General features: G+C 41.2%; 1 protein-coding gene across 1 annotated transcript in view; it reads right to left on the reverse strand.

The window, feature by feature from the left end:
* The window catches only part of LOC309653432 (anosmin-1), a 189,743-nt gene that overhangs the window by 143,888 nt on the left and 18,117 nt on the right, over positions 1–27,738 (reverse strand). The window contains exon 2 of the mRNA XM_082448098.1: positions 7,808–7,855. Coding sequence (XP_082304224.1) covers positions 7,808–7,855 — 48 coding nt within the window. The remainder of the gene's footprint in view (positions 1–7,807; positions 7,856–27,738) is intronic.

Raw genomic sequence — 27,738 nt, forward strand, 5'->3', positions numbered from 1 at the left:
TTTGGTTCAGTAACAACATCACCCAAAGAACATCATGCTTTGAGCAATGAATCTTACAGAAAGTCCTATGACCCCAAATATTAGAAAACAAATATACTAAGGTAATTGAATGTGATTATTTATAGGATGAAGGAAGTTCTTCCACATCAAATAGATAATAAGTGAGAAATCTTAAGAAAAATTAATTTTTCAAATAATTAGCCTATATTCCTTCTTTAGGCAAATTAGACACAAGAGCATCTCCTAGTAAAGAGAGTGTCAGCTAGTAAAAACAGAGTTGAAATTAATACCTAGGTTTATTTCCCTATAACAACTGCTCTTTTACAAACATAGAGCAATAATCTTTCCAAGACAGACCGTGTACCAACACATATTAGGCTTCTAAGAGGAATTCCTGTGTATATTAGGTAGAACAACTTGACCCTCATGTCAAGGATTACCTACAGGATGGGGTCACAATCATGAACATAGAAAAGCAAATGCTGACCCCCCACTAAATTCAAGAGAGAGTTTTCACCTCAGTGGAGACTACTTCTCCTTGGAGAAGGCAGGGCAACTCAGCACAATGACGTATTCAGTGCCCACAAATTCTGCCCTCCCCGGCTTATTGAAGTCCAGGTCTGTCTTCTTTGTAAAACATAACCATTCCCATCCCTCAATCGACACTGGTGCTCTTTGCCAGTTGCCAGCTCAAACCCAACATCTTCAAGCAATCGGAGCTCATCCAGGCTCCTCTGTGTGCCTTCTGATGAATACATTACAACTTCAAAACGTCTGTCAGACCATAATCACCATGTGACGCATCCTGACGTAGACGTGTTTCATATGTTCAAAATGCATTCCCTTTCTAAAGCCAGCTTTCAGGAACCCTTCCTCAGTCATGAACCAAATAAGAGATTTCGTTTGCATATTCTTTCATCAGATGGAAGGAGAAATTAATAGGAAGAGCTGAGGAAGGGGTGAGGATAAAGACTTACACAGAGGTGCTTTTTCCCCTCCACATGTCTTTGAAGTTTACAGCAGGTGGAAGTCTTTCACATCCGTAAAAACCGATATGGAAAATCAGAAACACGTTGGGCTATTAACATGTCACATGTTGGATTTAAATCCAAATAAGAACCTGTTCTTTTCCTTAAATATTGATTGTGCTATGAGCCTGGCCAAGTTTTGCAAGTTATTGCAGCACACAGGCTAGTTTCCAGGCTAAAAAAACCCTGGAATGTTTCAGCTACTGATGGCTAATGATCGCCCCAAAGCACACTAATATGTTTGATAAAAGTTCCCAGCGTGAGGGCAGAAAACACTTACCATAAGAATGACAGTGTGAGGGAAAGCAAATCAGTGACACCAGTTCAGGCTGCCTTCCGTGCTGAAGGCTCCAATTAGAGCTGTGAGCTTGCATTCCAGGAGGCGGTGACAGATGGCAAATCTCTCATTGTTAAAATCATCAACTCACCGATCCACCTGCCTGAGCCCTAGCAGGGACCCTGCTGGGAGCCTTCGCTGATTCTCACAAACCTCAGCACTTACCACTTCAGAAATGAAGTTTTGAAACTAGGTGTTCATTTAGCTCCCCCATTTGTAAGTTCTTTTTGTTTTTATCTGTTGTTCCACATTCTCTCACTTTGTTCTTTCTTTTTTCTCCATTTCTGCCTTCACCTCAGAGACGATACCGACTTGAATGTTCCCCTACAGTGACACTGGATGGAGTACTTGAGAATGTAGCTACACATGGACCCCTAACTCAAGGTTGCTGACGATGTGATTTTTCAGCTGCATGGAGACCAGGAAATCCAAGAGCTCAGGTCTCCCGGAGGAGAGACTTCATCTCTTGGTAAGCACAAAAGCACATAATGGTCTTTGGGGTACTTAAAATTATGCCATTTACTGGCATGATGTTATAGGATAGTCTAACAAATGTGCATTTGACAATTTTTACTCATCATGCTAGTACAATATTGCATGTACAGACTGGTATTTCAAAAGAACACTAGCCAAACTTTCACACACCTCACAATTTTTCATATGCATTCCATACACATTTTAATTCCACTGGTTTAAGGAAATAGAATATTTCTCTTCTCTTCCTAGATTATCACATCCCATTTACTTAGAAATAATATCATGATCATTACTTATGGAAATAATAACATTGGTATCCAAAATAAAGGGAATTAATTATAACATTGGAGAAGTTTTCTACTCCTCCAGTGGCACAAACCTACAACTTCTCTTGACAATCAATGTCAATGGTGGCTTTGCCTGTGAAATAATTGGTACCTCCCAAAAGATATCAGTATGTTGGACAAGAGGTGCTCAGTATACATCAACTTTGTCCTTGAAGTTGATTACACAAAATCAGGGAAAACTGTATGAATATCAGTAAGTAGTACAATAGACTTTAAATGTTTTAAAGGATATAAAACAACTGAAATTTCAAACTGCTGTATACTAGAATATTACAAAAAATAAACTGTTCAACTTTGGTTCTTTGGGTGTTTGGACATAGTGCGTTTCCATGGGTGCCTGAGTTTTCGTTTTCCTCCTTAAGATGTATTTTCCTGGGGCTCTATGGATTTACAGTCATTATCACATAAATCATACAAAGCATCTAACACAACACAAAAACCTTCAACAGTCACATTCAGTCATGTTTCTGGGGTTTGACCTTTATCCAATAAATTTCACAGATGTCAAATGAAACTGTCCAAATGTTCGTACAAGCAAAACCAATCTTCCTCACCTCTAAATTTGGCTCTGAATAAACCTGGAAAATCACTAAGAATCTGGAGTTATAGCCCTTATAAGAACCAAACTCCCACCGAGATCAAAGCAACATGCCACCGCACCAAGATTGAGCCCTAAATTACTGCTTTTCAACTCAAATCCTCACAACCAAATGGGAAACAAAAGTCAAGTGAGTGAGTTATAACACCCAAAAGGAGAAGGACGAGCACGCCTGCTCCCCAGACAGGGGTGGGTGTCAACAAGAATGCCATTCTTAGATACAATGTTTAGAAAGGTAACTGAGCAGCGTAAGGGCAAAGGATGCTTATTTTATAAAGTAAATGCATGACTCGCATGCAAATATCAAATGAACAAGTGTCAAAGATTTAACTCGTGAAATGCTGCAAGAACCAGTAATATGTTACATGTGGTTCAAAGGAGAAATCCAAGAAATACAAATATAAATATATTCACACACAAAAACAAACGCTAGAATGGATTTACAACTAGATGCAAAATGGTCTATTGATGGGGGAAGCATCAATTGCAATACACTGCACACAACCATTTGCATTTCCATGGACAAGATTCATCTGCATTATTATCAGCTTTCTACATTTACAGAGTAAGAAAATAGCTCAAAGATGATGAACAATGCAGATAACCTGCAAGGGTGCAAGAGAGGGGACATCCAGCCATCTTTCTGCCCACCTTGAAGTGCTCCACAATTTTTACTGGCTCTAATAATCGCGTTTTAACACTGAATTTTCAAAAGTTAATTGTGATTTGATGTCTTCTTACTGTTGTTTACCATTCCTTCGTTCATTCAACAAAGCCTCGAAAGCTGACCAACAACGTTCCACACAGGAGGCTAGAAACTGCCCATTTTTTAGTTTGAATACATCAAGATATGTCTTTGTATTGAGAGACAAATGCAACTTTACTGTTTTGTTTTTGACTGCTTTTGCATATGTGAATGCAATGGCAAACTCTGGCAAATGGGCAAATCCAACCTGGCACTTGTTTGTGTACAGCCAGCGGGCAAAGAATGGTTCTTACATTTTTTAATGGTTGGGAAAGATAATAAAATTTCATGACATGAACATTACATGAAATTCAAATTCCAGTGTCCAAACATAAAGCTTTATTGGAACACAGCCACTGTCCTTTGTTTAGGTACTATCTATCACTGATTTCATGCTGCAGTGGCCACATGAGTAGTTGCCACAGAGACTTTATGGGCTACAAAGATGGAAATATTTACTATCTGGCCTTTTACAGAAATTGTATATGATGTGGACTTCCCTGGTGGTGCAGTGGTTAAGAATTCGCCTGCCCATGCAGGGGACATGGGTTTGAGCCCTGGTCCCAGAAGATCCCACATGCCATGGAACAACTAAGCCCGTGTGCCACAACTACTGAGCCTGCGTTCTAGAGCCCACGAGCCACAGCTACTGAGCCCGCGTGCCACAACTACTGAAGCCCGCGTGCCTAGAGCCTGTGCTCCGCAACAAGAGAAGCCACCTCAATGAGAAGCCCGCGCACCTCAACGAAGAGTAGCCCCCGCTCACCGCAACTAGAGAAAGCCCTCGCGCAGCAACGAAGACCCAACGCAGCCAAAAAATAAATAAATAAATAAATAAATTTATTTAAAAAAAGAAATGGTATATGATGAGCATTAGAATTCCTAACATATAATGAGCCCCTGAAAAGGTGCTTGGCGCATACCACATGCTCGGTAAATTATATGTTTATTCTCCTTCATATAAGAAAGTAAAACTGCTGAGAATAGGAGTGGTTCTTCAATTCCTTTATAACCCACAAAATGCACAGACCAGGGTTTTTCAACCTCCCTCGGCACTACTGAGCTTGGAGCTTCTTCACTGTGAGGGCGTCCTGTGCATTGTAGTTTGTCAGCATTCCTGACCTCCACCCACTAGATGCCAGTAGTGACAACCAAAAATGTCTCCCGCCATTGCCAAACGTCCCCTTGGGAGCAGAATCGCTCCAGCTTGAGAACCACTGGCCTCAAACCGTGCAGGACAGTAAGTCACTGCTCTGCATCATCTAGGAGCTAAATGATGCTAAAGACCCCTGACTTCACAGTACTGGCTTCATTATAGGAGGAAGATTTTCCTAATTAATAATAAATAATCATGATAAGTTACATGGACACAAAATGGATTATAACCTTTCTCCTGAAGGTAATACAGTAATGATGTACTTTGGGGGAGGAAGGAAATGTTCCCTATGGACTTCATTCATGGATTCATTCACAAATATTTGGTGAGCAACTACGCTGTGCCAAACACCATTCTAGGCTTGAAAATACCACAATGAACAAAGAGAACTCAGTCGATGCCCCTCGGAGCTTACTTTCTGGTGAAGGAGACAGACTCTCAGAGATAAAGGAACAACTATATAATGTCGTGTGGGTACAATACGGCCGAGGAAGTGTGTAAATGGGTGGGAGGTGACCTGGGAGGGCAAGGCTGAGAAGGTGGCATTTGTGCTGAGACATGAATGGGGTGCGGTGAGCTGGGTGACTGCGGAAGGAGCCTTCTGGTGGAGGGAAAAGCAGGCTTGATGGGGGTAAAGCAGAGGAGAAAGTTGGAGAGAGAGCACAGGCAGACAAGACAGGGCCGATGTTTTAGACTGAGTGAGGTAGGAAGATATGAAAAGGTGTGAGGCAGACAGCAGCAAGATTCAGCTTGTATGTTTAAAGGGTCTTTCCAGCAGCCACGTGGGTAGAGTAGAAGCTGGGAGACCCAAGAGGATGCTCCTGGATTGGTCCAGGCAAGAGATGATGGCAGATTGGACAAGGCAGGCAGTTAGATGGAAAGAAGAACTCACCTTCTGGAGGGATCCTGAAGGTGATGGGCTTTGCAAACACAACCAGAACTAATTAGAAAGTGTGTACTTTCTATAAAATATTACGTAAACTTTATCTTTTAACAGATATTCAGAAAAATTATATCATCAGCATTACTTCTTGATTTGGTGAGGTGTTTTTACTCTTCTGTCCCAATATTTGCTCCAAACGGTTTTTCAAGTTGTTGGTCTCTATACAACACAGCCCAGGAGACGGCATTCCAAACTTTAGTTCACCTCTACTGATTTGCTGAGTGATTCCAGGACATTATCCAATATGTATGTGCCTGAATTTCCCCATGTGTAAAATGGAGTTACCACCGCTCACCCTTCACCTCATTAACCTAAAAAGCAAAGGAAAAGCCTACACAATGCTTCATGAATCTCAGAAGAAGTGCAAACTGTAATTATCTGCAAATGTATCCCATGGTGATAATATCCAAAAGAGATGAACTTTGATTAACATGTAAGATTCATCCCCAAGGATTCAGACTAAAGACAACCCTTAAATTTATGTTGGCTTTGTACTATATTCCAAAGTTTCTGTTGAAGTTATCTATGACTTATTGATTCATTTTTGCTTTCAGGCAAAAGGAATTGAGTTCTTTTCTTGTCAAGTTCAGTCTCTCGTGTCAGCCTTGATCATTCAATTACAAAATATGGTTTAACAATCTGTATTCCCTAGGGCTGCAATGTTCTTTAATTAGGATATTTTAAAAGCAGTTTAAATGAACGTGTCCCATTCAAATTTCAAGTGTGTAAAAAAAAATTAATTTCTTGATGGCATAAGGAGCAAAGAGGTGCTTATGAGAAATAATACTGATACAACAAGTTATCATTCATGTAATACCCAACTAACAAAACTGGACAAAAACACTACTTATGAAATCTAGTCAGTCTCATAGCCATACATTCATATATATATATATATATATATATATATACACACACACACACACACATATATATATATCCTCTCCTGCAGTGATGACATAAAAAAATTACCCAGAACACCAACTGAAGAACAATTAATATAATAGATAACCAGAAAATACCTTATCAGAGCAAATATGTATGATATTATATAAAAAGAGTAAAAGGATCATAAACCAGACATTTCATTTCTGCCCAGGATCTAGAGAGTCAGAACTAAGCAAAGTTTATTTTCACCAAATTATTTCACATTCACAGAATAATTCTGTTCTGTTTTTAATAACGTTCATGCGGATTAAATGACACAACGCATGCATGAATGTCAGAATGTATCATTATAGTGAAGTTTTAGGTTTAGGAACATTATTCTACAATCATTTACTTTGAGATAATTTGTTTGAAAGACCTTTGAAACTAATAATGTTCTTCATAAATATGCTGTTTCATATTATTGTGTATTGCTCAGGCGAAATTTTGGTTGTAAAATAAAGGAATGCTTCAATTTTCGGTCTAATACTCGTAACCATGAAAGAAATCTCATCAAACACTATTACAATCCCAAAGTACTGCAGTATTTATAGCAAGTTTAAACTTTATTCACTTATATAATCTGAATATAAAACCAACTTTGAGACTGGAGCTAAAGCATATATATACATATATACTCTCTATATACACATATAAATATATTTAAAGATGGTGATGTTTGGAGACTGAGGTAAGAAATCTATGCTATGAAACATATGAATGAGTATAATGATAGCTTTGGAGCATGTGTGTGCAACAAGAAATACTCAAAGATAGAAAAGAGACTGCTTAGTTAAAGAATCAGATTAGTGAACGAGCAATTCCCACACATAAACACAATAAACGCATACAAAACAACTTAGGTGTAAGTAGAATGCATTAAATCTTCTCGTGCAATCAGAAGATGTTTTCTCCTTAAAAATACTTTTGATTGAAATAATTAGAGAATAAAGAGAGAAATAAGGTAGTATACAGAAATGTTGACACATGTATCTTGATTGCAGTGGTGGCTACACTAACTAAATCCATACATGTGATAAAATCTCATAGAACTATATACATACCTTGTACCAAGGCAATTTTCTGCTTGTGATATTGTTCTACATATACGTAAAGGGTAACCACTGGTGGGAAATGAATGAAGAGTACATGTGATTTCTCTGTACTAGCTTGGCAACGTCCTGTGACTCTACAGTTGTTACAAAATGAAATGTTTTTTAAAATACTGATACAGTTGTAGGGAACGTACCTTAGAACATTGCTTGTGATTCTGGCACCAAACCAGGGAACCGTTGTTCTGCAAAAAGAAAAAGAAATATTGACTCATTAAATAATTTTCTATTTGGAATCTACATACACCTGTGTGTATTAATATAATTTTAAAATACTTGCATTAATGAAAGACTAATTTTGCCACCCTGATATATGTCTCTCTTCCTAAAATGGGAAATCATTTTTTGCCCTTGACTTTATGAAACAAATACATATAAAATAATGAAGATTTCAACGTGTTTCAAAAGGAAAAGTGTCTGAGCCACCTCTCGGGTGTGCTGAGCAACGGAATACAGACCAACAGGAAAATGAATGCTAGACGGTTCTTCCATAGTAAGCAGCTGTGGTAAATTTACAAGTTGGCATCCTGGAGGCTTTCAATTTTAACCAATTCAGTAATAATTGTTTGAGCCTGGAAGTCAAATCCCATGGGAAAAACCTCCTCTTTCCCTTTCACTGGGATGTGTGACTCTGGACAAGGGACTTACTATGTCTGTCCCTCAGTGTATCTGTCTGTAAAGCATAAGGACAATATCTCCTGCATGAGGTCAGTGGGATAACTAAGTCAGACACAATCCACTTCACACAGCTTGACAGTTACTCAACACGTACCAAATACTAGGACTAGGATTTATTTGTTCATTAAAATTTATTTTATTGAAGTATAGTTGATTTACAATGTTGTGTTAATTTCTGCTGTCCAGCAAAGTGATTCAGTTATATAAATATATACATTCTTTTTCATATTCTTTTCCATTATGGTTTATCACAAGATATTGAATAGAGTTCCCTGTGCTCTACAGTAGGACCTTGTTGTTCATCCATTCTCTATATACAATAGTTTGCATCTCTTAACCCCAAACTGCCAATCCTTCCCGTCCCCAACCCCCCTCCCGCTTGGCAACGACAAGTGTGTTCTCTATGCCTGTGAGTCTATTTCTGTGTTGTAGGTAAGTTCATTTGTGTCACATTTTAGATTCTACATATAAGTGATATCCTGTGATATTTGCCTTTGACTAACTTCACTTAGTATCATAATCTCTAGGTCCATCCATGTTGCTGCAAATGGCATTGTTTCCTTCTTTTTTATGGCTGAGTAGTATTCCATTGTATATATGTACCACATCTTCCTTATCCATTCATCTGTCGATGAACACTTAGGTTGCTCCCATGTCTTGGCTATTGTAAATAGTGCTGCAATGAAGATAGGGGTGTGTGTATCTTTTTGAATATAGTTTTGTAGGACTATGATTTATTATCCCTAGTATTTGAATTTCTACTTGAAACTTGTCTTTCCACATGACTAAAATTTTGGTGATGGTTGGACTGTGATATTTACATCAGATTGTTCTACGCTGGGGTGGTTGTAACAGATAACAGAAACAGTCACCCAAAAATTAAGATGCTGTGGCCTCTTGTTCTTTGAAGTTCAAGGTTGGGTATGAGATGAAGTAGTCCATTTCCTATGTATGAATGCCTACACTTATAATTTTAAGAACATCGGTATGAATAGAACAGCATCACCTTTGCTTGCAGTTAAAAGAACATTGAACCAATAATGTATCTTTTGAAAAATACTCTTATTACACGTTTATTGATACATAATTCACAAACACAAAAGTTAATCATATAACTCAGTGGTTTTCAGAAGAAAGGCTGTGTGACCATCACCACTAATTTCTGAACTTTCTCATCAGCCCTGACAGAAAGCAGTACCCAACAGCAGTCCTTCCACCCAGGTCCTGGCCACCACGAACGTACTTTCTTTCTCTATACATTTACCTACTCTGGACACTTCTCATAAACGGAATCATACAATACGTAGTCTTCTGTGTCTGGCTTCTTTCATTTCATAATGTTTTACATTATGTTAGGTGATATGGTATTTTTGCTTCACCCATATTGTCACGTATGTCAATACGTCATTCTTGTTCGTTGTCACCTTCCATTGTACGGATATTTGCTCCTCCATTCACAATCATGTCTCTTAATAATGCAGGATTCCCAAAACCACTGGGTAGATCTCAACTGTTTAGGATTAGAAATTTTCCTCTCCTGTCTAAACATCACTCGGCTATAGATCTCAGTCCCACAGTAAGGCTTTAGCTATTAAATCTCTGCACCATACGGCCCTTTCTCCTTTACAGTCTTAACTCCCCAAAATTGCTGAACATATACCTGCAATTTAGATAATCTGGTATCAACCTACTCATCCCCTTCTTAAGGTCCGCACATCCTCAGGGGGCCCTCATCTCTCTCTACGTATCAATGTTCATCAGTCCGACAAACAAGGGCTGAAGCTGGAGCAGTACATGAACAGCCTGGGCTGAGGTTAAGTATGATCTTTGGCAGGGTTGACATCAGAGAAATAATTAGATTGGGCAGAGGCCAAAGCTGGACAAACAGTGGACATGGTTTAATTACTGGAAATGATGTGTTAGTAAAAAGGGTGCAAGAAAGAGGGCATTATGGGCAAATTGGTGTTTCAGAAAAGGAGCCCTTGGCCTGGTGACAAACTCAAAGTTCACAGTGGGGTTAGGCAGACTGAGCTGTCGGTCATAAACAGGGTGACAACTGCAACAAAAAGCAGGGGCCAGACGTTGAGGAGTATATTATCACAGGAAAGCTGACAGCAGGGTTCAGGCACTTTGGAGAACATCCGCCCTCATTGTCTTTTCCCGGAAGGGTCTTTGGTCCATGCGGGGTTGGGTCCTGCTGGGACTTCCGAGGACCATGTCTGTCAGAGAACATCCCGGCCCCAACTTGAGTGCTCTGTGCTCACATCCCAGAGATGGGAACCAGTGAGATTCCTTCTAAAGAGACGCAGGGCTGAAGTGAATGGACGCCAATCTAAGAGACTAGGTCAGGGCCAGATCCTGACGACCTTCTGCCTCCTCGTGTCAGGTCAGAGGGTCCTGCTCCTTGCTCTGGGAACCTTGACCTCGGACCAGCTTCCACCTCCTTCCCCTCCAGGTCTTCCTTTTCCTGGACAGATGGGCAGGACCTCTGGAGGTCTGCCTCTGCTGCATTTGCTGCACTGCTCTTGAGAGATGTATCACACACACCCTCTCTTGCTGTAGGATCTGTTTTCTTTGATCTAAGCCTTAGCTCCTCAACTAGAGCGTGGTCCAGCAGACCGGCCTTCCTGTTTGCTGTGTGCTTCAAAGTTTCACACTAGCAACTGGACCAGCTCCTGGTTCTCACAGAGGTGGCCTCCATCAAAGGCCACGCAAAGGTGACTGGGCCTGCAAAAGTAGGCGTGGCAACTGCTGCCTGCCCCCAATTAGTGGCTGACAAAAATATTACCAGTGGGGTAATATGCCACTGACCTGATTATTATCGATAAATATTATCATGATTACATGACTAGCCACATCTGTATAGCAGGCACTTGCTCTGGTGTTGGACATATTCAGCCCCACATAATCATCCCATATACGACACAAGTTTCATTTACCCATTTTCTACTTAAGAAACTGGGAGTCAAAGACGGCAACTAAAATATGGACATCCTGAAGCCAGTGGTTAAACTCAACTGTGAGTGCCCCAGTGAGGAAAGCTGAGTGAGACACAGGGTGAGATTTACAGTGGGCTGTGAAGGAATCTCCGGGTTTATAATCTTGGAAGGAGAGTAGAATTGGTCCAGACAGTCCTGAACGCTGTAAGCTCAGGGAATAGCAGATCGGATGAATGGGCTGGAGCAGACAATAGGAGAGGAAGCTGGCTGAATAGGTAGAAAGCAGATTACAGTGGATTTTGACTTATTGGAAATAAAGTATTTTATTTAGTAAATGTCATTGGGTTTAAAAGAAAATAGAGGATTAGATCTGTGAAACGCTCTGGTCATGGCACACCTTGGTTAGAATTCTTTTGTTCCCTTTGTAGATAAAATGGTCCAACCTCAACAATAAAAGAATCCAGCAAAGACTGTCTTCAGCCGCCCAGCAAATGCAAACTCTGCTGCAGCTCCCCCCATGCTGAAACACAGCGTTCCCTGTCCTATTGGCTCGTATACCCCAATAAGCCACAAAGCCCATCTGTTGTCTACATTTTATTGGGAATTAATATCAATGCATTTCCTCAACCAAAGCATTTTCATTTTAAGCAAACTTTCCCATTAATCATAAAATGAAAAGCTGTCATTAGAAAGAAATATTCGGGGCAACAGCGGGAGCAGGCATGGAAGATTATTGTGATTATAATCATTTCTTTTTTCATTACTGAAGATAGTATGTCACAGTTTGCTTGGGAAGATTAAAAAGGTAATCCATGCAAAGTATTTAGCAAAATATTTGGCACAGAGTTAGATGTAAAAAAAAAAAAAAAAAAAAAAGAAAGGCTACTGTGATTATTGATGTTACTTTGTTTGCCATTATTTGTGTTCTGAGGAGTGGAGGAGGAAGCTTGGACTTACAGTCTCCCAGCTCCTGTGTATAACACTCATCCTATGCTAACCGGTTCCATCTTATTAGTGAGGCTTGGGGGGTAGGAGGTGGGACGGGGGGAATTATCATGGTTTTTTTCCCTGGGTGGTAGCAATTTTCCAATGTTTGCCAATGTGATGAGAGGGCAATTGCTTTAATTGCCTTTGATTGGCCATTTGTATTTCCTTTACGGTGAACTGTCTATGCATTTTACCATTTCTATTTTGGATGGTTTACCCTTTTCTTAGCAATTGTAGCAGCTATTAGTACCAATTAGACTTAATAATAATTTGTCTGTAATAGGTGTTGTAAAATGTTTCCAGTGCATCATTTGCCTTTTGAATTTATTCATGGAGTTTTCTCTATGCAGAAATTTTCTACACACACACACACACACACACACACACACACACACACACACACACATACATTGCCACCCTATTTCTTTTTTGGGTTTTGGGTTTCCTATTTTTCTTAAAACAATCCCCCCCCCCAACGTCAAGGTTTTGCAGCTGCCCTATGCGTTTGCCTTTATCAGTCAGCATCGGCCATACAATACAATTTACCTCTACAAAGAACTTCTAAGAACCCTGCCTAATGGCATCAAGGATGTCTATAAACCCCTGAGTAACTCCAGCCACTGTGTTTGGGCCAGGTGTGCACGTACATTGCACCATCCACCTACGTTGCTTACCTGGAATGCTCTTTGAGCAGGAAAGCAATGCAAAAAGACAAGAATCCCGGTACATTTCAACATCCCGCCTGGGGGAAGTTTTTAGTTGGATTACAATAGCCTTCACCAGTAAAGCCAATTGACAACAAAAATAAAAAAGTCTCACTCTGGCTAAAAGCCAGCAAAATAAAGAGACAAAGTACATTAGGCATGAAAGACATTTGCCTCTAGAATCATCATTGTAACCTCCAGGTAGGATCAGACAGCGGGACTTTTGTAATTATATAAAGATTATATCCTGTATTTTATTGGTTTAACTAGATCAAACATGAATGCCAGTCAATCCAACTTTCAAAGAGTCTATATAAGTTCAATCAACTGCACCCAGACACTATTTCAATGATATTTTCAAAGTCCCTCCATTTCTAGCCTTTTGATTTTTTCCTTAAAGAAAAATAATTCTTCAAAAGCTTCAAGTAAACACTTCACTCAAAGACAGCCCTCGAGGGAAGGATAGAGAGAGATGAAAACTAGTTATCTAGATACAACCATTTGCAAAGAAAAGAGAGAATCAGAACAGATCCCACTTGTTTTTTAGCACAAGCAGGTGATGGTGTGGAACAGCCACAAGGACTAAGCAGTGTGCAGTTGCGGAAACTCAACACTGAGTGACTGCCCAACAGCAGGACAGAACATTTGAGTTGAAACCATTCCACAAAACCCGCAATAGACCTACACTTTACAAACCAACCCTATGAAACCACAAGCAATTAGCTGTGACTCAGTCGATGATTTTCTTTTCATGTTAAATGTAAGGTTTTTAAAATGAAGGCATAGATTAAAATTTAGCAGTTCATTTTAATCCAGAATATTTTCCTATTACTTTGGAATTAAGAAATAAAATAGTTGATTTCATTTATTGTTATAAGGCTATTCCTTTGTATTGTCGATATACTCACAAAGTTTCTCATATATTCAACAGCAGCTAAAAGAGGGGTTCAGGAGACAAACTGAGAGTAAGCATTTCCATGGCTCAAAATATTTTTTAAAATGAATCTTTGCCAGTGATCATCACAACTATACATTCATTCAAAATATTTCTCAGGAAACTTAAATGCATATTGCTAAGTGAAAGAAGCCAATCTGAAAAGGCTACAATATTGTACGATTCCAACTCTATGACATTCTAGAAAAGGCAAAACTATGGAGACAGTAAATGGATCAGTGGTTGTCAGAGGTTGAGGGGAGGGAGGGATGAATAGGCAGAGCACGAGAGGACTTTTAGGGCACTGAACCCACTCCGTATGATACTGTAATGGTGGATACATTATACATTTGTCCAAACCCATACAATGTACGAGAGCGAACCCTGATGTAAACTATGGACTTGGGGTGATGACGACATGTCGATGAAGGTTCATCCATGTAGCAAATGCACCACTAGGGAGGGAGGGTGATAGCAGGAGAGGCTGTGCATGTACAGGGTCAGAGGGTACATAGGAACTCTTTGTATTTTCTGCTCAATTTTGCTGTGAACGTAAAACAGCTCTAAAACAAAGTCTACTGAAAAGGGAAAAAAAGCTCTGTGTTTACATTTGTTGTTTAGAGTAGGAGTTCCTTCAAATGTTACAGATCGTCCTCAGTAAATAAACAGCCTTTTCATTAACCACTCCCCCTGAAAAATTTCCCTCTGGATTCTACAAATCTCTCACAGTGAAATGAATTCTATAGGAAAACAGTATTTAACCATACAAATATACCTCTCCAGACACCCAGCCCTGCCCTCTGGCCCCCACCACTGGAATGCAGGGCCCGGCCACATTCTTTACTTCACTTCTTCACACCTGGCAAGCTTATCCAGGAATGAGAACCTCTGTAAGTGCTGTCCTCCCACCCAGAACTTGTCCCCTCCCCAAGTCGACTCCCATGCACCCTTCAGGTCACTGCAAGTGCCACTTCTTTCAGGAAGCCTTCCCTGACCCCCACTCCCTGACTACAACAGCTCCCCTGTTGCATATGCTCTGTGCCTCCCTGTGCTTCTCTTCCGAGGCACTCTACACAGTTGCCAAGTATAAACATATTCGTGTTGTTTGTCCTTAGTGATCATCACCACCACTCCCCACCCCACCCCTGCCTATGACCTCCTTAAAGACAGAATGTGTCTGTATCTCCCCCTCACCACTGGCTCCCTCATGATCTTAATGAATATTGACTGAGTAAATAAATGAATGGAATAGGGAGTCATACAAATAAATTTAAACTTAATCATTAGATCATGAGGAACTGAAAAGAAGGAAATAAACAGATGGAGCTGAACAAATTTTTCATCTTCTCTGGGTGGAGCTTTTAAGAAATGGCTTCATTATTTTGTTTCCTGTAGAGTAAATGTCCAAGAGATTCGGCCTGAGAATATGAAAATCTGAACAAAAACTTGTATTCAGAATCAAGTACAAATTATTTAAGAAATAATCATGCTAATTATCTTTTTATAGATGTAAATAAAGTCATCTAAAGAAAAATGTATAGAACAGCAAGGGCTCGACGATGCCATATGGGAAAACATTACTTTCTTTAACACTTTACTGTGAATTTTAATAAGGAATATGCTTACAAATTCTGTCTGTGGGAGAGCACTAAATGAGGACGCAACTTTTACTACTTACTGTCTCTGGCAGAATGCTGGGACCCACCATAGAATCGGAGATACTAGCTTCTGTTAGCACACCTCAGGCAGTAGTCTTCCAACTGTAATCTCCTCCAAGAGGATGTGCTAGCTCTGAATTCATTCTTGCCACAGATATGATTTTGGATATGTATTCACTGAACCATGTTTGGTAATAAAATTTATATTTTCAGGAGGAAATTCTGGTAAATTGTGCATTCTCCACAAAAATCACATAAAGCCCTGGAAGATTTCAAGACTGAATAAATGACTTGTGCCGAAAGAAATCCAGTCTTAGGTAGCCTTAGAGGGAGCATTAAATGTAATAACTAAAATTTAGTAAATGACTCGTATTACAAAGTAAGGGAAGCATGAGCAATAGAGTAGCTATATAAACTAAACAACTACAGCATTGTTCCTGGGAAACCTAAAAAATAAAGAAATGTTGGTATAAACTTCATTCTCTTCCCAGCCTCTGCTTCACAGCAGGGACAAGAAACAGGGTCGATGAATGCAGCTTATAAAGGCAGGCATGCTCAGACATCACTCTCAAGTTTTTACTTCGCTTGTAAATTGTGTGGATTCTCCCAATTCCAGGAACCTCTCCCCAGTCGCCATAGCTGCTTGTCTAGAAAGTAAACGCCTATGGAATAAAGTGCCCAGGCTGGCAGGGCAGAGGTACAAGGGTTCATCATGTAGGAATGACCATCTGCTTCGAAGTGCTGGAAGGGTTATCTCCAAGGTGGGTGGCTTGAGTCGGCCACACCCACTTCTGTTTCCAACCCTTACTTTGAAGGGTCCCTGACTTTAGTTTTGATCATTTGTGTGGGTCTCAGTGATGGTGAGAAAGACAAGACTGGGAAGAAGAGAAGGAGCCGTAGGGGAGGAAGTGGATGAAACAGGCAAGAAAGATAGAAGAGGTCCCAAAAGTCTGAGGTAAGTGGCATATTAAGTCCTTGGGCATAAACATGAGATGTTAAAACCTCTCTAAAATTTAATATAAAAGCACATTTTGCTTTTGTCATCAAGAGGCGAAGGCAAATCTTCTGCACTCTTTAAGATTATCATAACCCAGCCACACTAAAGCCACTGGCATGAGGACTGCCATCAGCTGCCAATGGGCTGCCTCTCAGCGGTCCCTTTGGTGGGTGTCTGAATGAAGAGGTGGCACTTTCTGACACTAGGAGGCTATGCTCAGTTATGTAGCTTCAGGTCGGTCTCCATGGCAACCGGGCCAGCCCATCCAACTTTGGATATGGGGTTCCCACTAAAATCTAAGTATCCCAGCTACACGGGCAGTCCACAGTAATTAGAGACAAAGCACAGAAAGAAAGTTTGGTGGACACGAGGAGGCAATGAGTTCTGGGAACATGATTAATAACCAGGATCCACTTGTTTGGACCTAGAACGTACCCTTTCAACAACCTTAGGAAAAGTCCTGAGATAACACACCATGAAGACGTAAAATCTGATTGTTTCTGAAGTCGGGGTGCTTCTTACCCCAACTGCGATGAACGTGCACCATCATTGTTGGCCAGGTGGCAGTCATGACATAGAGGTCAACATTCCACACATGTGAACTTGGTGGTCACAGTTGTGCACGCTATCACCATATACACTGAGTTGTGTACCTTGTTGGTTCTACACATGTTGGGTTTAATTACTACTTAAAGTGTGATTCGAAAGATCAGAAAGAGAAATTAAGGAAACAATCCCATTTACCATCGCATCAAAAAGAATAAAATACCTAGGAATAAACCTACCTAAGGAGGCAAAAGACCTGTACTCAGAAAACTATAAGATACTGATGAAACAAATCAAAGCTGACACAAACAGATGAAGAGATATACCATGTTCTTGGACTGGAAGAATCAAAACTGTCAAAAGGACTCTACTACCCAAAGCAATCTACAGATTCAATGCAATACCTATCAAATTACCAAAGGCATTTTTCACAGAATTAGAACAAAAAAATTTTACAATTTGTATGGAAACACAAAAGGCCTTGAATAGCCACAGCAATCTTGAGAAAGAAAAACGGAGCTGGAGGAATCAGGCTCTCTCACTTCAGACTATACTACAAAGCTACAGTGATCAAGACAGTATGGTACTGGCACAAGAACAGAAATATAGATCAATGGAACAGGATAGAAAGCCCAGAGATAAACCCACGCACATATGGTCACTTTATTTTTGATAAAGGAGGAAAGAATATACAATGGAGAAAAGACAGCCTCTTCTATAAGTGGTGCTGGGAAAACTGGACAGCTGCATGAAAAAGAATGAAATTAGAACATTCTCTAACACCATACACAAAAATAAACTCAAAATGGATTAAAGATCTACATGTGAGACCAGATACTATAAAACTCTTAGAGGAAAACATAGGTACAACACTCTCTGACATAAATTGCGTCAAGATCTTTTTTGATCCACCTCCTAGAGTAATGGAAATAAAAACAAAAATAAACAAATGGGACCTCATTAAACTTAAAAGCTTTTGCACAGCAAAGGAAACCATAAACAACCCTCAGAATGGGAGAAAATATTTGCAAATGAAGCAACGGACAAGGGACTAATCTCCAAAATACACAAACAGCTCATGCAGCTCATATCAAAAAAACAAACAACCCAATCCAAAAATGGACAGAAGAGCTAAATAGACATTTCTCCAAAGAAGAAATACAAATGGCTAAAAAGCACGTGAAAATGTGCTCATCGTCACAAATTATTAGAGAAATGCAAATCAAAACTACAGTGAGGTATCACCTCACACCAGTCATCAAAAAATCTACAAACAGTAAATGCTGGAGAGGGTGTGGAGAAAAGGGAACCCTTCTACACTGTTGGTGGGAATGTAAATTGGTGCAGCCACTATGGAGAAGAGTATGAAGGTTCCTTACAAAACTAAAAATAGAGCTACCATATGATCCAGCAATCCCACTCCTGGGCATATATCCGGAGAAAACCATAATTTGAAAAGATGCATGCACCCCAATGTTCACTGCAGCGCTATTTACAATAGCCAAGACATGGAAGCAAGCTAAATGTCCATTGATAGATGAATGGATAAAGAAGATGTGGTACATGCATACAGTGGAATATTACTCAGCCATAACAAAGAACTAAATAATGCCATTTGCAGTGACATGGATGGACCTAGAGACTGTCATACTGAGTGAAGTCAGACAGAGAAAGACAAATTACCATATGATATCGCTTATACATGGAATCTAAAATAATGGTACAAGTGAACTTATTTACAAAACAGAAATAGAGTCACAGATGTAGAAAACAAACTTACGGTTACCAAGGTGGAAAGAAGGGGAGAGGGATAAATTGGGAGATTAGGATTGACATATACACACAGCGATATGTAAAATAGATAACTACTAAGAACCTACCGTATAGCACAGGGAACTCTACTCAATACTCTGTAATGATCTATATGGGAAAAGAATCTAAAAAAGAGTGGATATATGCATATGTATAACTGATTCACTTTGCTGTACAGCAGAAACGAACACAACATTGTAAATCAACTATGCGCCAATAAAAATTAATTTTAAAAAATGTGATTGAGGGCTTCCCTGGTGGCGCAGTGGTTGAGAATCTGCCTGATAATGCAGGGAACACGGGTTTGAGCCCTGGTCTGGGAAGATCCCACATGCCGCGGAGCGGCTGGGCCCGTGAGCCAAAATTACTGAGCCTGCGCGTCTGGAGCCTGTGCTCTGCAACAAGAAAGGCCGCGATAGTGAGAGGCCCGCGCACCACGATGAAGAGTGGCCCCCGCTCGCCGCAACTAGAGAAAGCCCTCGCACAGAAACGAAGACCCAACACAGCCATAAATAAATAAAAATAAAATAAATTAAAAAAAAAAACGTTTAAAAAAAAAAAAATGTGATTGAAATAATTAGACTAAGATTTGACATTGAAAGGAAAAATTATTCTGTGCTCAGAAATGCAAAGACTAAAGAGGTGCAGCAAATATTCATTGGTGGAAAGACTGAACTTGCACATTTTCATATTTTCTTGTAACTAATAACTAATACTTTATAGGATTTAAGGAAGGAGTATGTCACAGGTAGATGAATCTGTGCTACACATTCTTACTAATACATAACAAAAGGATTCACAATCTCATGCAAAAATGCAAATGAAGGCAGAAGAAATCACCAAATCTCCTGGACAAGATGAAAGCTGTTAACAAAGCAACAAGATATTAATGAGACCAAATGATGCTTCATAAATGACCATCATTAAACCATCTGTCATTATTTATGATCACTTTTAAAAAATCTTAGGGTTATGTAAAAATGGATGTTCTGCCCATGGCTTCTTAGATCCTGTGAAATCTTGTATACAGATGTATGTCAGCTCTCCACAAATCCCTTTCTCCTCCATACTGACGTATCTTCATAGTTACTCTTTTGGGGACTATTCCCGCTTTCCCTAATCTGCAGTCGGGAAATAATTAGTGAGGGATTTACTAAACTGGTAAGTATTTTCTAGAAAGTGGGCCTGTGCTGATAAGGAGCAGGGTATGATCTGTGGATGTAGGCAGGTCTGCCCATACCACAAACACCGAAGGTAAACCCAGTGTCAGTTCCGATGCTGTCTACATGGAATGTGAGTACAGAATCTGTCCTGACGGGAAGTTGGGAGGCAGGAGCTTCCCGTGCCCTTCATTTTTCCCAATGAGACCAGAACTGAGGAAATTTTCCACAAGAAGTGAGTGTAATGGGGGAGGGAATTTAAGGAGAGAAGTGAAAAGTGCACTCGTTGCTGAAGGAAGATGAGAGTTGGAGTTGAGCCGAGGTACACTCGGAGGATGGACGGACAGTTCACATGTTTACCTGCGGCTGAGACTATGCATTTACAGTCACACCACTCCATACAGGTGTGTGATCTTCTCTGGCAGTACCCAGCACTGAACTGACATCCAAGTAGGCAGCTATTAGAGCCTGACAGATTTAGAGTTAGAATTTTATAGCTAGAGAGTAGCCAAAGGGCAAGAAGATGAAACTACTGGGGAAAAAAAAAAAAAAAGATTAAAATGATGCATCATGGGTCCTAGACAGGACTCAGCAGGAAATTACAAGAAGGGTCAATGTAACAGTACTTTCAAACTTCCCTGGTTCAAGAATCACCTGGGAAATGTGTTAAACATAAAGGTTCTCAGGGACTGACTCAGCAGACCTAAACGTGACCCTGGAACCTGTAGATTAACAGATGCCCTGAACGTTCCTTACAATGTAGCACATGTGGTAAACACTAGGTCAATAGACTATCTGAACTTTGAGGGATTACGGAATGAAGGTCTTGCGGTGAACGAGACAGAGCACTTGTGCAAAGGAAATAAAAGCACTAAAATGGTAGGTGTTTGTGCTCAGCGTGGAAAAGTGGAGTTTAAAAAGCGTAAGACAGAAGAGTTCTGGTGGGTGAGAGGGCCAAGGGGTGCCAATGGTTGGAACTGTAGGAGAATTCTGTTCTACAAAATAAGAGTAATTGTCTGTGGGTAATACTGCCATGGACCACACAAATGTCCCCACATCCCAACCATGTGACTGAAATGAACACATTCCTGGCTCTTGAGAGTGTTGAGAGCTGACAGCTCACAGCTAAACTCCCTCTCTCCCCGCCCAGAAGTTGTACTTGGTTGAAAAGAGCCGACCCAAGGCCATGTTTCTTCAGGGAGACGCCCATATCCAATGCCTGGTTGATGCTGGGGAACAAAGGACCAACCTTGTCCCATTCAGGGTAACTTTCAAGGCACCCTAAGCTCCAGAGCGTGCGATGGGACCCGCGGTGGCTGCAGTTGCTCCTGCCCTCAGCCCGACTCCTCCTCCCGCTCCAGGCTCCGTCCACTTCCCCTCCAGGGCTGATCCTAAGAACACCACCCAGGAACGTTCTGAGCTCAGATCTCAAAATCTCAGAATATGCTGCATGAATAACACAACCCGAGAAAAGTATGCATCTTGCCATAGACATCAAGTCTATGGGGAATGCGGGAGGGAATGCGCTTTCTCCAATGGAAGGGCTTCTGGAAGAAGCTAAGTCTCCACAAAGGCAAGCATATATGAGGCGTATTTCTCGAAAAAGATGAGGGTGTTGAAGAAATGAACCCCATGGTGGGAAGGTGTAAGAGCAGCACGGAAGTGTAGCCCCTCCAGTGCAGAAGAGGAAAGTGGGTTCCTACGAAAAGGCTGGTGAGGGGGTCAGCGTTTTAGCCCAAGGACACATCTCTTCATTTCAAGTCCCAACAAGATCCTCCTCAATCAACCAAGCTAGTTTAGGAGCCATCACAATTTCACTGCAGGTTAATACATTTTTCCTGAAACTAAGAGAACTGTGGTCTCTTGAGCACATTCATCAAAGAACATATTGTTTTTCCAATACATTTCCACTTGTTATTGGCAGCTATGTTAATCTGCACTTTCGAAAGCAACTTTCGTGTGAGGCTGTGTACCAAACAATTGAAAGAAACTGGAAAGACTGTTTAAAGGACACATCAAAGTTCCTGTGAAGAGTTCAAACCATTATCAAAGGAGAAAAAAATGCAAGAGCAATGTGGAACAGCAATTTAAAAACATAACTTTACACAACTCTTAATTACATCTTTTACTATCATTCTCTGGATAGACAGTGATGAGGTACATATTTACAACTCACTGAAGTATACCTAAGCAACGTTAAATGACTAGAAATGTTTAGGAGTCTTCTTAGGTCTTTCCTTTCCTTAATTGTTGTCGCTCTTGTTGCTGTTGTGTTTTTATTGTGGGATGTTTTATACGTGAACAAAACAGAAAATTAGGAGAAATTTTAGCAGAATCTAAAGGGATGTAGTCAGCCACTAAAACAATGACTTCACAAGATCTCTGAGCTACAGAGGGATTCAATCTTGTCCTACCTGGGAGGGGTAGTATATACAAAAGCTGCTCTTATTCATAAGCAATTGAAAACCAATTTATTATATCAAAACTTATTGAGGGCTCTCCACTGTTCATCACATGAGCCATGTGGGATCCCAGAGCTCTCTGAGACCTCCTTCAACATTACTAACAGTCACCTTCTCTGCAAAGCATTTGCATCAGTGGGGATTTCTGTCAATCCCTCTCTGTGAAAGTATAAGATCTATTCAGCTAGGACCAAGCCTGTTGTCTAAGTACAACCAGGACAAGGAAAGGGACCCAAAACATGATTGCAAATACCCACTCAAAATGTTTGTAAACTGTAGAATTCTAACTCAGATGCTACCATATAATTACAAATCAGAGAAGACCTTTGAGGGTCATTTAATCCATCTTCCTGCTGAAAACAAGACACATGTAAGTCGTTAATGACATGCCACTGTCTTACAATACAAGGAACTTTCCAAAGGAAAGAGGTTACAGTGTCCCAGTAACATGATACCCTGTCTCATCGACTTTTCCATCCCTGAATTCCTACCTAAACCTCTCAAAACCATTAAAGAGCAAAGGGGTGAGAAGTTATTAACTTTCAGACCTTCTGCCTGCTAATATTTTATCCTCTAATTAACTAACGCCTCTAATAACTCTCCAAAACATTTACAACGCCTACAAAGAAAGGCCAAAACCACATGAGAAAGACACAACACAGGGTCCATCCAGTCTGAGTCCTAAGAGGGAAGACCACAGAGATGTTCCTCAACCCCACGAAACTCAAGGGCGGGACCAAGATAATGATGCAGACAACCTGCATCTTGGAAGTGAACATGAAATGGGGAACTTTTTGAGAAATGCCCACCAGTGTCTGAGGAGAAGGGAAAGTGCAGAATGGGTGGGGAGGGAGGATATAAGTGTCCAGTGATGGCACTAAACCTCAGAATGACCATGCCTAGGACTGTCTCGCCACTTCGGTCACTCATTATCATGGATTTGAATAACACATGAAAGCCATCAGCAATACTGGCAACACCAGGTTCTGAGGAAAATTCTAGATCATGAGAATTGGGACAGTTAAGGGAGATTCAAGACCAATGCCCTCTCTCTAGAGATGCAGACAGTGGAGCCCAGGAAGTCTAAAAATATGTATGGAGCCCAGGAAGTCTAAAAATATGTAACACACTGTTGATTCAAATCAAAATATTTTAATAGAAAGCACACCTCATGTGGAGTCAGAAGACCCTACTTAGCACCCCAGGCCACTTCCCCGTCATAAACTGTGAGCTTTCGGAAAAATTCATTTCTTCTCTTCTAAAATGCGAAGAAAAGTGCTTTTATAAAGATTGTCACAGAGATGTTTATGAAGACCCCTGGGATCATCTAAAGTCAAGGCTGCTGTCTATGGCAAGATGCAAATCCATCGATAGGAGTGCTTTTCACACAAGGAGCGACTCTTAATAACTTAGAAATTCACAGAGAGTTCTAGAGTCCTGCCTGGCTCATGTGATTGATTAACTGTGGAGAAGTCAGAATTCTAAGAGCACTCAATAAGTTTTGATTTAATGATAAAGAAAATGACTTTCAACTGCTTAGGAACAAGGTCAGTCTTATGAACTTCTATATCATTTGGTTGCCTGGAGTCTTCGCAAAGGCACAAGGTCCATGCAAAGCATAGATCAGACCAGTACTTTAATGCAGAGCTGCACTAAATTAAATTCATAACTCATAACCCCATTTGGGGGAACATTAAAAATCTAATAACAACAAATACTATTTCTTTGGGGTTCCTGGACCCAATTCCAACATGTGTGTTGCGAGGGGGAGGGTGGTTTCCCCCCCTAAGCAAGTCTTGCACATCAACAGGGTGATTCAATTAGGACACTATCTATCCTGAGACAGCGCCAGATCCCACGGGATGAGGGCTCTGTCCCACTAGACTGCCCTCCGCCTTCAGATGCCGACAGCAAGCCCAGGCTATCAGCTGAGCTTCTGACCAACAAACTACAGATTGGAGGTTCCAACAATCCCTCCTTGGCTTTAAACACCAGTTGCAAGTCCAAGTTGTCACCTATACTTGTGACCAACTGGCTATAAACAGAGGTTCCCATGACCCCTCCTTGGGTTTGATTAATTTGCTAGAGCGGCCCACAGAATCCAGAGGAACATTTTACTTCCTAGATTACTGGTTTATTATAAAAGGATATAACTCAGGAACAGCCAAATGGAAATGACGCACAGGGCAAGGCATGGGGAAGGGGCACGGAGCTTCCGTGCTCTCTCCAAGCTCAACACTCTCCCAGCACCTCCACGTGGTCACCGACCCAAAACCTCTCTGAATCCCATCCTTCTGAGTTCTTACAGAGGGCTTATTACATAGGTATGATTAAATCATGGGCCACTGGTGATTGATCCAACCTCCAGCCCACCTCCCCTCCCAGGATGTCTGAAGGGGGCGGCAACCAACCCCCTTCTTTAGATTACCCAGGAGCTCTCCAAAAGTCACCCCATTCTCACTGACATAACAAAAGATACCTTCATCACTCTTATTACAGGAAATTGCAAGGATTTTAAGAGCTGGGAGTCAGGAACCAGTGGGTGAAGACCAAATACATAATATGAGAAATATTCTGGTCACCTGAACAACCAAACATATATTCTTATAAAACACAGTATCACACTATTCCTAATAGTATTTAAAACGCAAAATGAAACACAGTGACAATAAGCTTCCTAGTGCTGCTGTAATAAAGTACCACAAACTAGATGGTTTCAACAACAGAAACATATTATCTCACAGCTCTGGAGGCTAGAGGTCTGAGACCAAAGTGTCAGCAGGGCCAAACCCTCTCTGAAGGCCCTAGGGGAGGATCTGGTCCATGCCCTCCTCTTAACTTTTAGACGTTCCTTGCTTTATGGTCCAACTGAGTCCCCCTAAAACCGAGTTCCCCTGCCAAGTATAAAATTAACCTCTCTATCCAAAACTTTATTCCCTTGCTTGTCCTGTCCCTGTTCCCATCAGGGCCGAGGAGTAGCAAAGAAAAGGGGGGACTGAAACTGAGCAGGACCCTGCAGGGTCCTCCCTGGTACAAAAGCCCCTCCACGTACCCTGTTTCTTGTTTACAGAAAAAGGCTTTAGTCTTCCAGGCCTTCCCTAAGTTCTAAAGAGCAGACTGAAGTAGTTACTAATTAGGGAAGTGAGGGAATGCAGAAACATAGGAAAAGCAGTTAAGCAAAAAAAGTAATGATAGCTTAAACAATAGTTCAGCAAAAAACAGAGTCCTAGTTGCTCCTCAAGGAACATACATAACCATCTGACACGTATCTTTGAGCTGTTCTTCAGAAACTAAGGCTCCCACCCGGGTGGAGAATGGTGACTACATACGGAGCACAAGACCCAGTCTGGTTGGAACCAGACGTTGATGATTAAGATTCCTGTTACCTCACCGCCAACCAATCAGAAGAAAGGCATGTACCCTGCAACCCTCACCCCAAATGATGCCTTTAAACACCCGCCCCCGAAAGCCATCAGGAAGTGCGGGCCTTTTAAGCATTAGCTGCCCGTTCTCCTTGCAAATCCAATCATCACATAGTTTTCTACCTGTGTCCTCACATCTATGCGTGTCTGTGTCCAAATTTGCCCTTTTAATAAGGACACCAGTCATATCGAATTAGGGGCTCATCCTACTCAAGTATGACCTCATCTTAACTAATTCTATCTCCAACAACTCTATTTCCCCATAAGCTCATTTTCTGAGGTCCTGGGGGTTAGGACATCAGCATATGGATTTGGGGGTGGGGGACACAGTTCATCCCATAACAGTGACTAAACTAAATCAAAGCCATGGAAGAAATGCTATGTTGTTTCAACCAAACCCCAACCTCCACCCCAACTGAGAATCTGCCTTAATATTTTCATGCAGTTTTTCCACTTGCTTCAAAAAATCACCGTCGGGGTTTATTCCCTCACTTTGACCTCCCTGCCACCTCCCGGCATCTGTCAGAGCACAGCGTCTCTGTACGTCCCATCTTCTCTCCATCTCGCCAACGATGACCGGTCCCTCGTGTTTTACATAAAGTACTTAAGGCATATGCTTGCATCATAAGGAGACACTTGTTAACCATAAAGTAGACTCTTTAGGATCAAGCAGTCCAGTCTGTGGTGAAAACAGCCCTCTTAAATAAGCAACCACACAGTCACAGGGAGATGATGTGGCTATGCCCAGCATGTGCCCTCCCCCAAGGGGAACCAGTCCATTCTTATGGTGCTCTTTCTACCCTGTGTCCAGACCCCCAACGTCATGTTCTTGAATTCATTTCATAACAAACCTTGACCGCTAATGACTTTTGCTCTCTGAGGTCTCTGTTAAGGCGTCTTCCCCCTACACCTAGATTTCCTGAACACATATGGTCAGAGGAAGCAGTGATGGGCTTCTTCCCCCATCAACAGATTGGAGCCATGACCCATGTTTCAAAAGAGATGACGGCCAGCGGAGACTCCAACCCTCTCCCTAGACAAGCGACTGTTTTGAAACTGTGCCCTCAGTGGCATTCCTGCTGAGGAAGCCACCACTGACTCCTACTTAATAAGCTAAATCTTAATAAATGTTATGTAACTTTGAACGAAGGAAGGTTGGTCAGAAGAGGAGTGTTGAGGTCAGGGGGCAGAGAACGTAAAGTTTCCATGCTAGAACGTGGCACAACTTACCAAGCAGAGAAGGACCCTAGAGAGAAGCCCCAGAGCATAAATAACCCTACATCAGTGGTTCTCAAAGTGGGGCCCCGGGACCAGTAACGTCAGCCTCAGCTGGAAGCTTGTCAGATATGCACATCTCGAGTCTGACCCGAGACCCACAGAATCAAAAGCTCTGAGGCTGTGGTGCAGCGAGCTGTGTTAAACAAGGCTACCCAATGATTCCGAGGCTTGCTGAAGCTGGAGAACCAGCTGCAGAGGGAGAAGGACCGTTGGTCGTACTCCGCTACACAGGACTTCATGGAATCCCACTCCAAGTGTTGCTTCCTTCTCTCTCTCCACGTTGCCACGTAGAGTCCTGAGTACTTCATCCAGCTCTTCAGCTATCTCATAGCATCCTGGGTACTGAGACATACAATCCTCTTTATCAAGTAATAAATTCATCTTTGGATATATATATATATGTGTGTGTGTGTGTGTGTGTGTGTGTGTGTGTGTGTGTGCGCGCGCGCGCGCGCACGCGTAATTTTCCACCAACTCAAGTCCGTTTCTGC

This window comes from Balaenoptera physalus (assembly GCF_965194825.1).
Source record: "Balaenoptera physalus genome assembly, chromosome: Y".
NCBI lineage: Eukaryota > Metazoa > Chordata > Mammalia > Artiodactyla > Balaenopteridae > Balaenoptera > Balaenoptera physalus.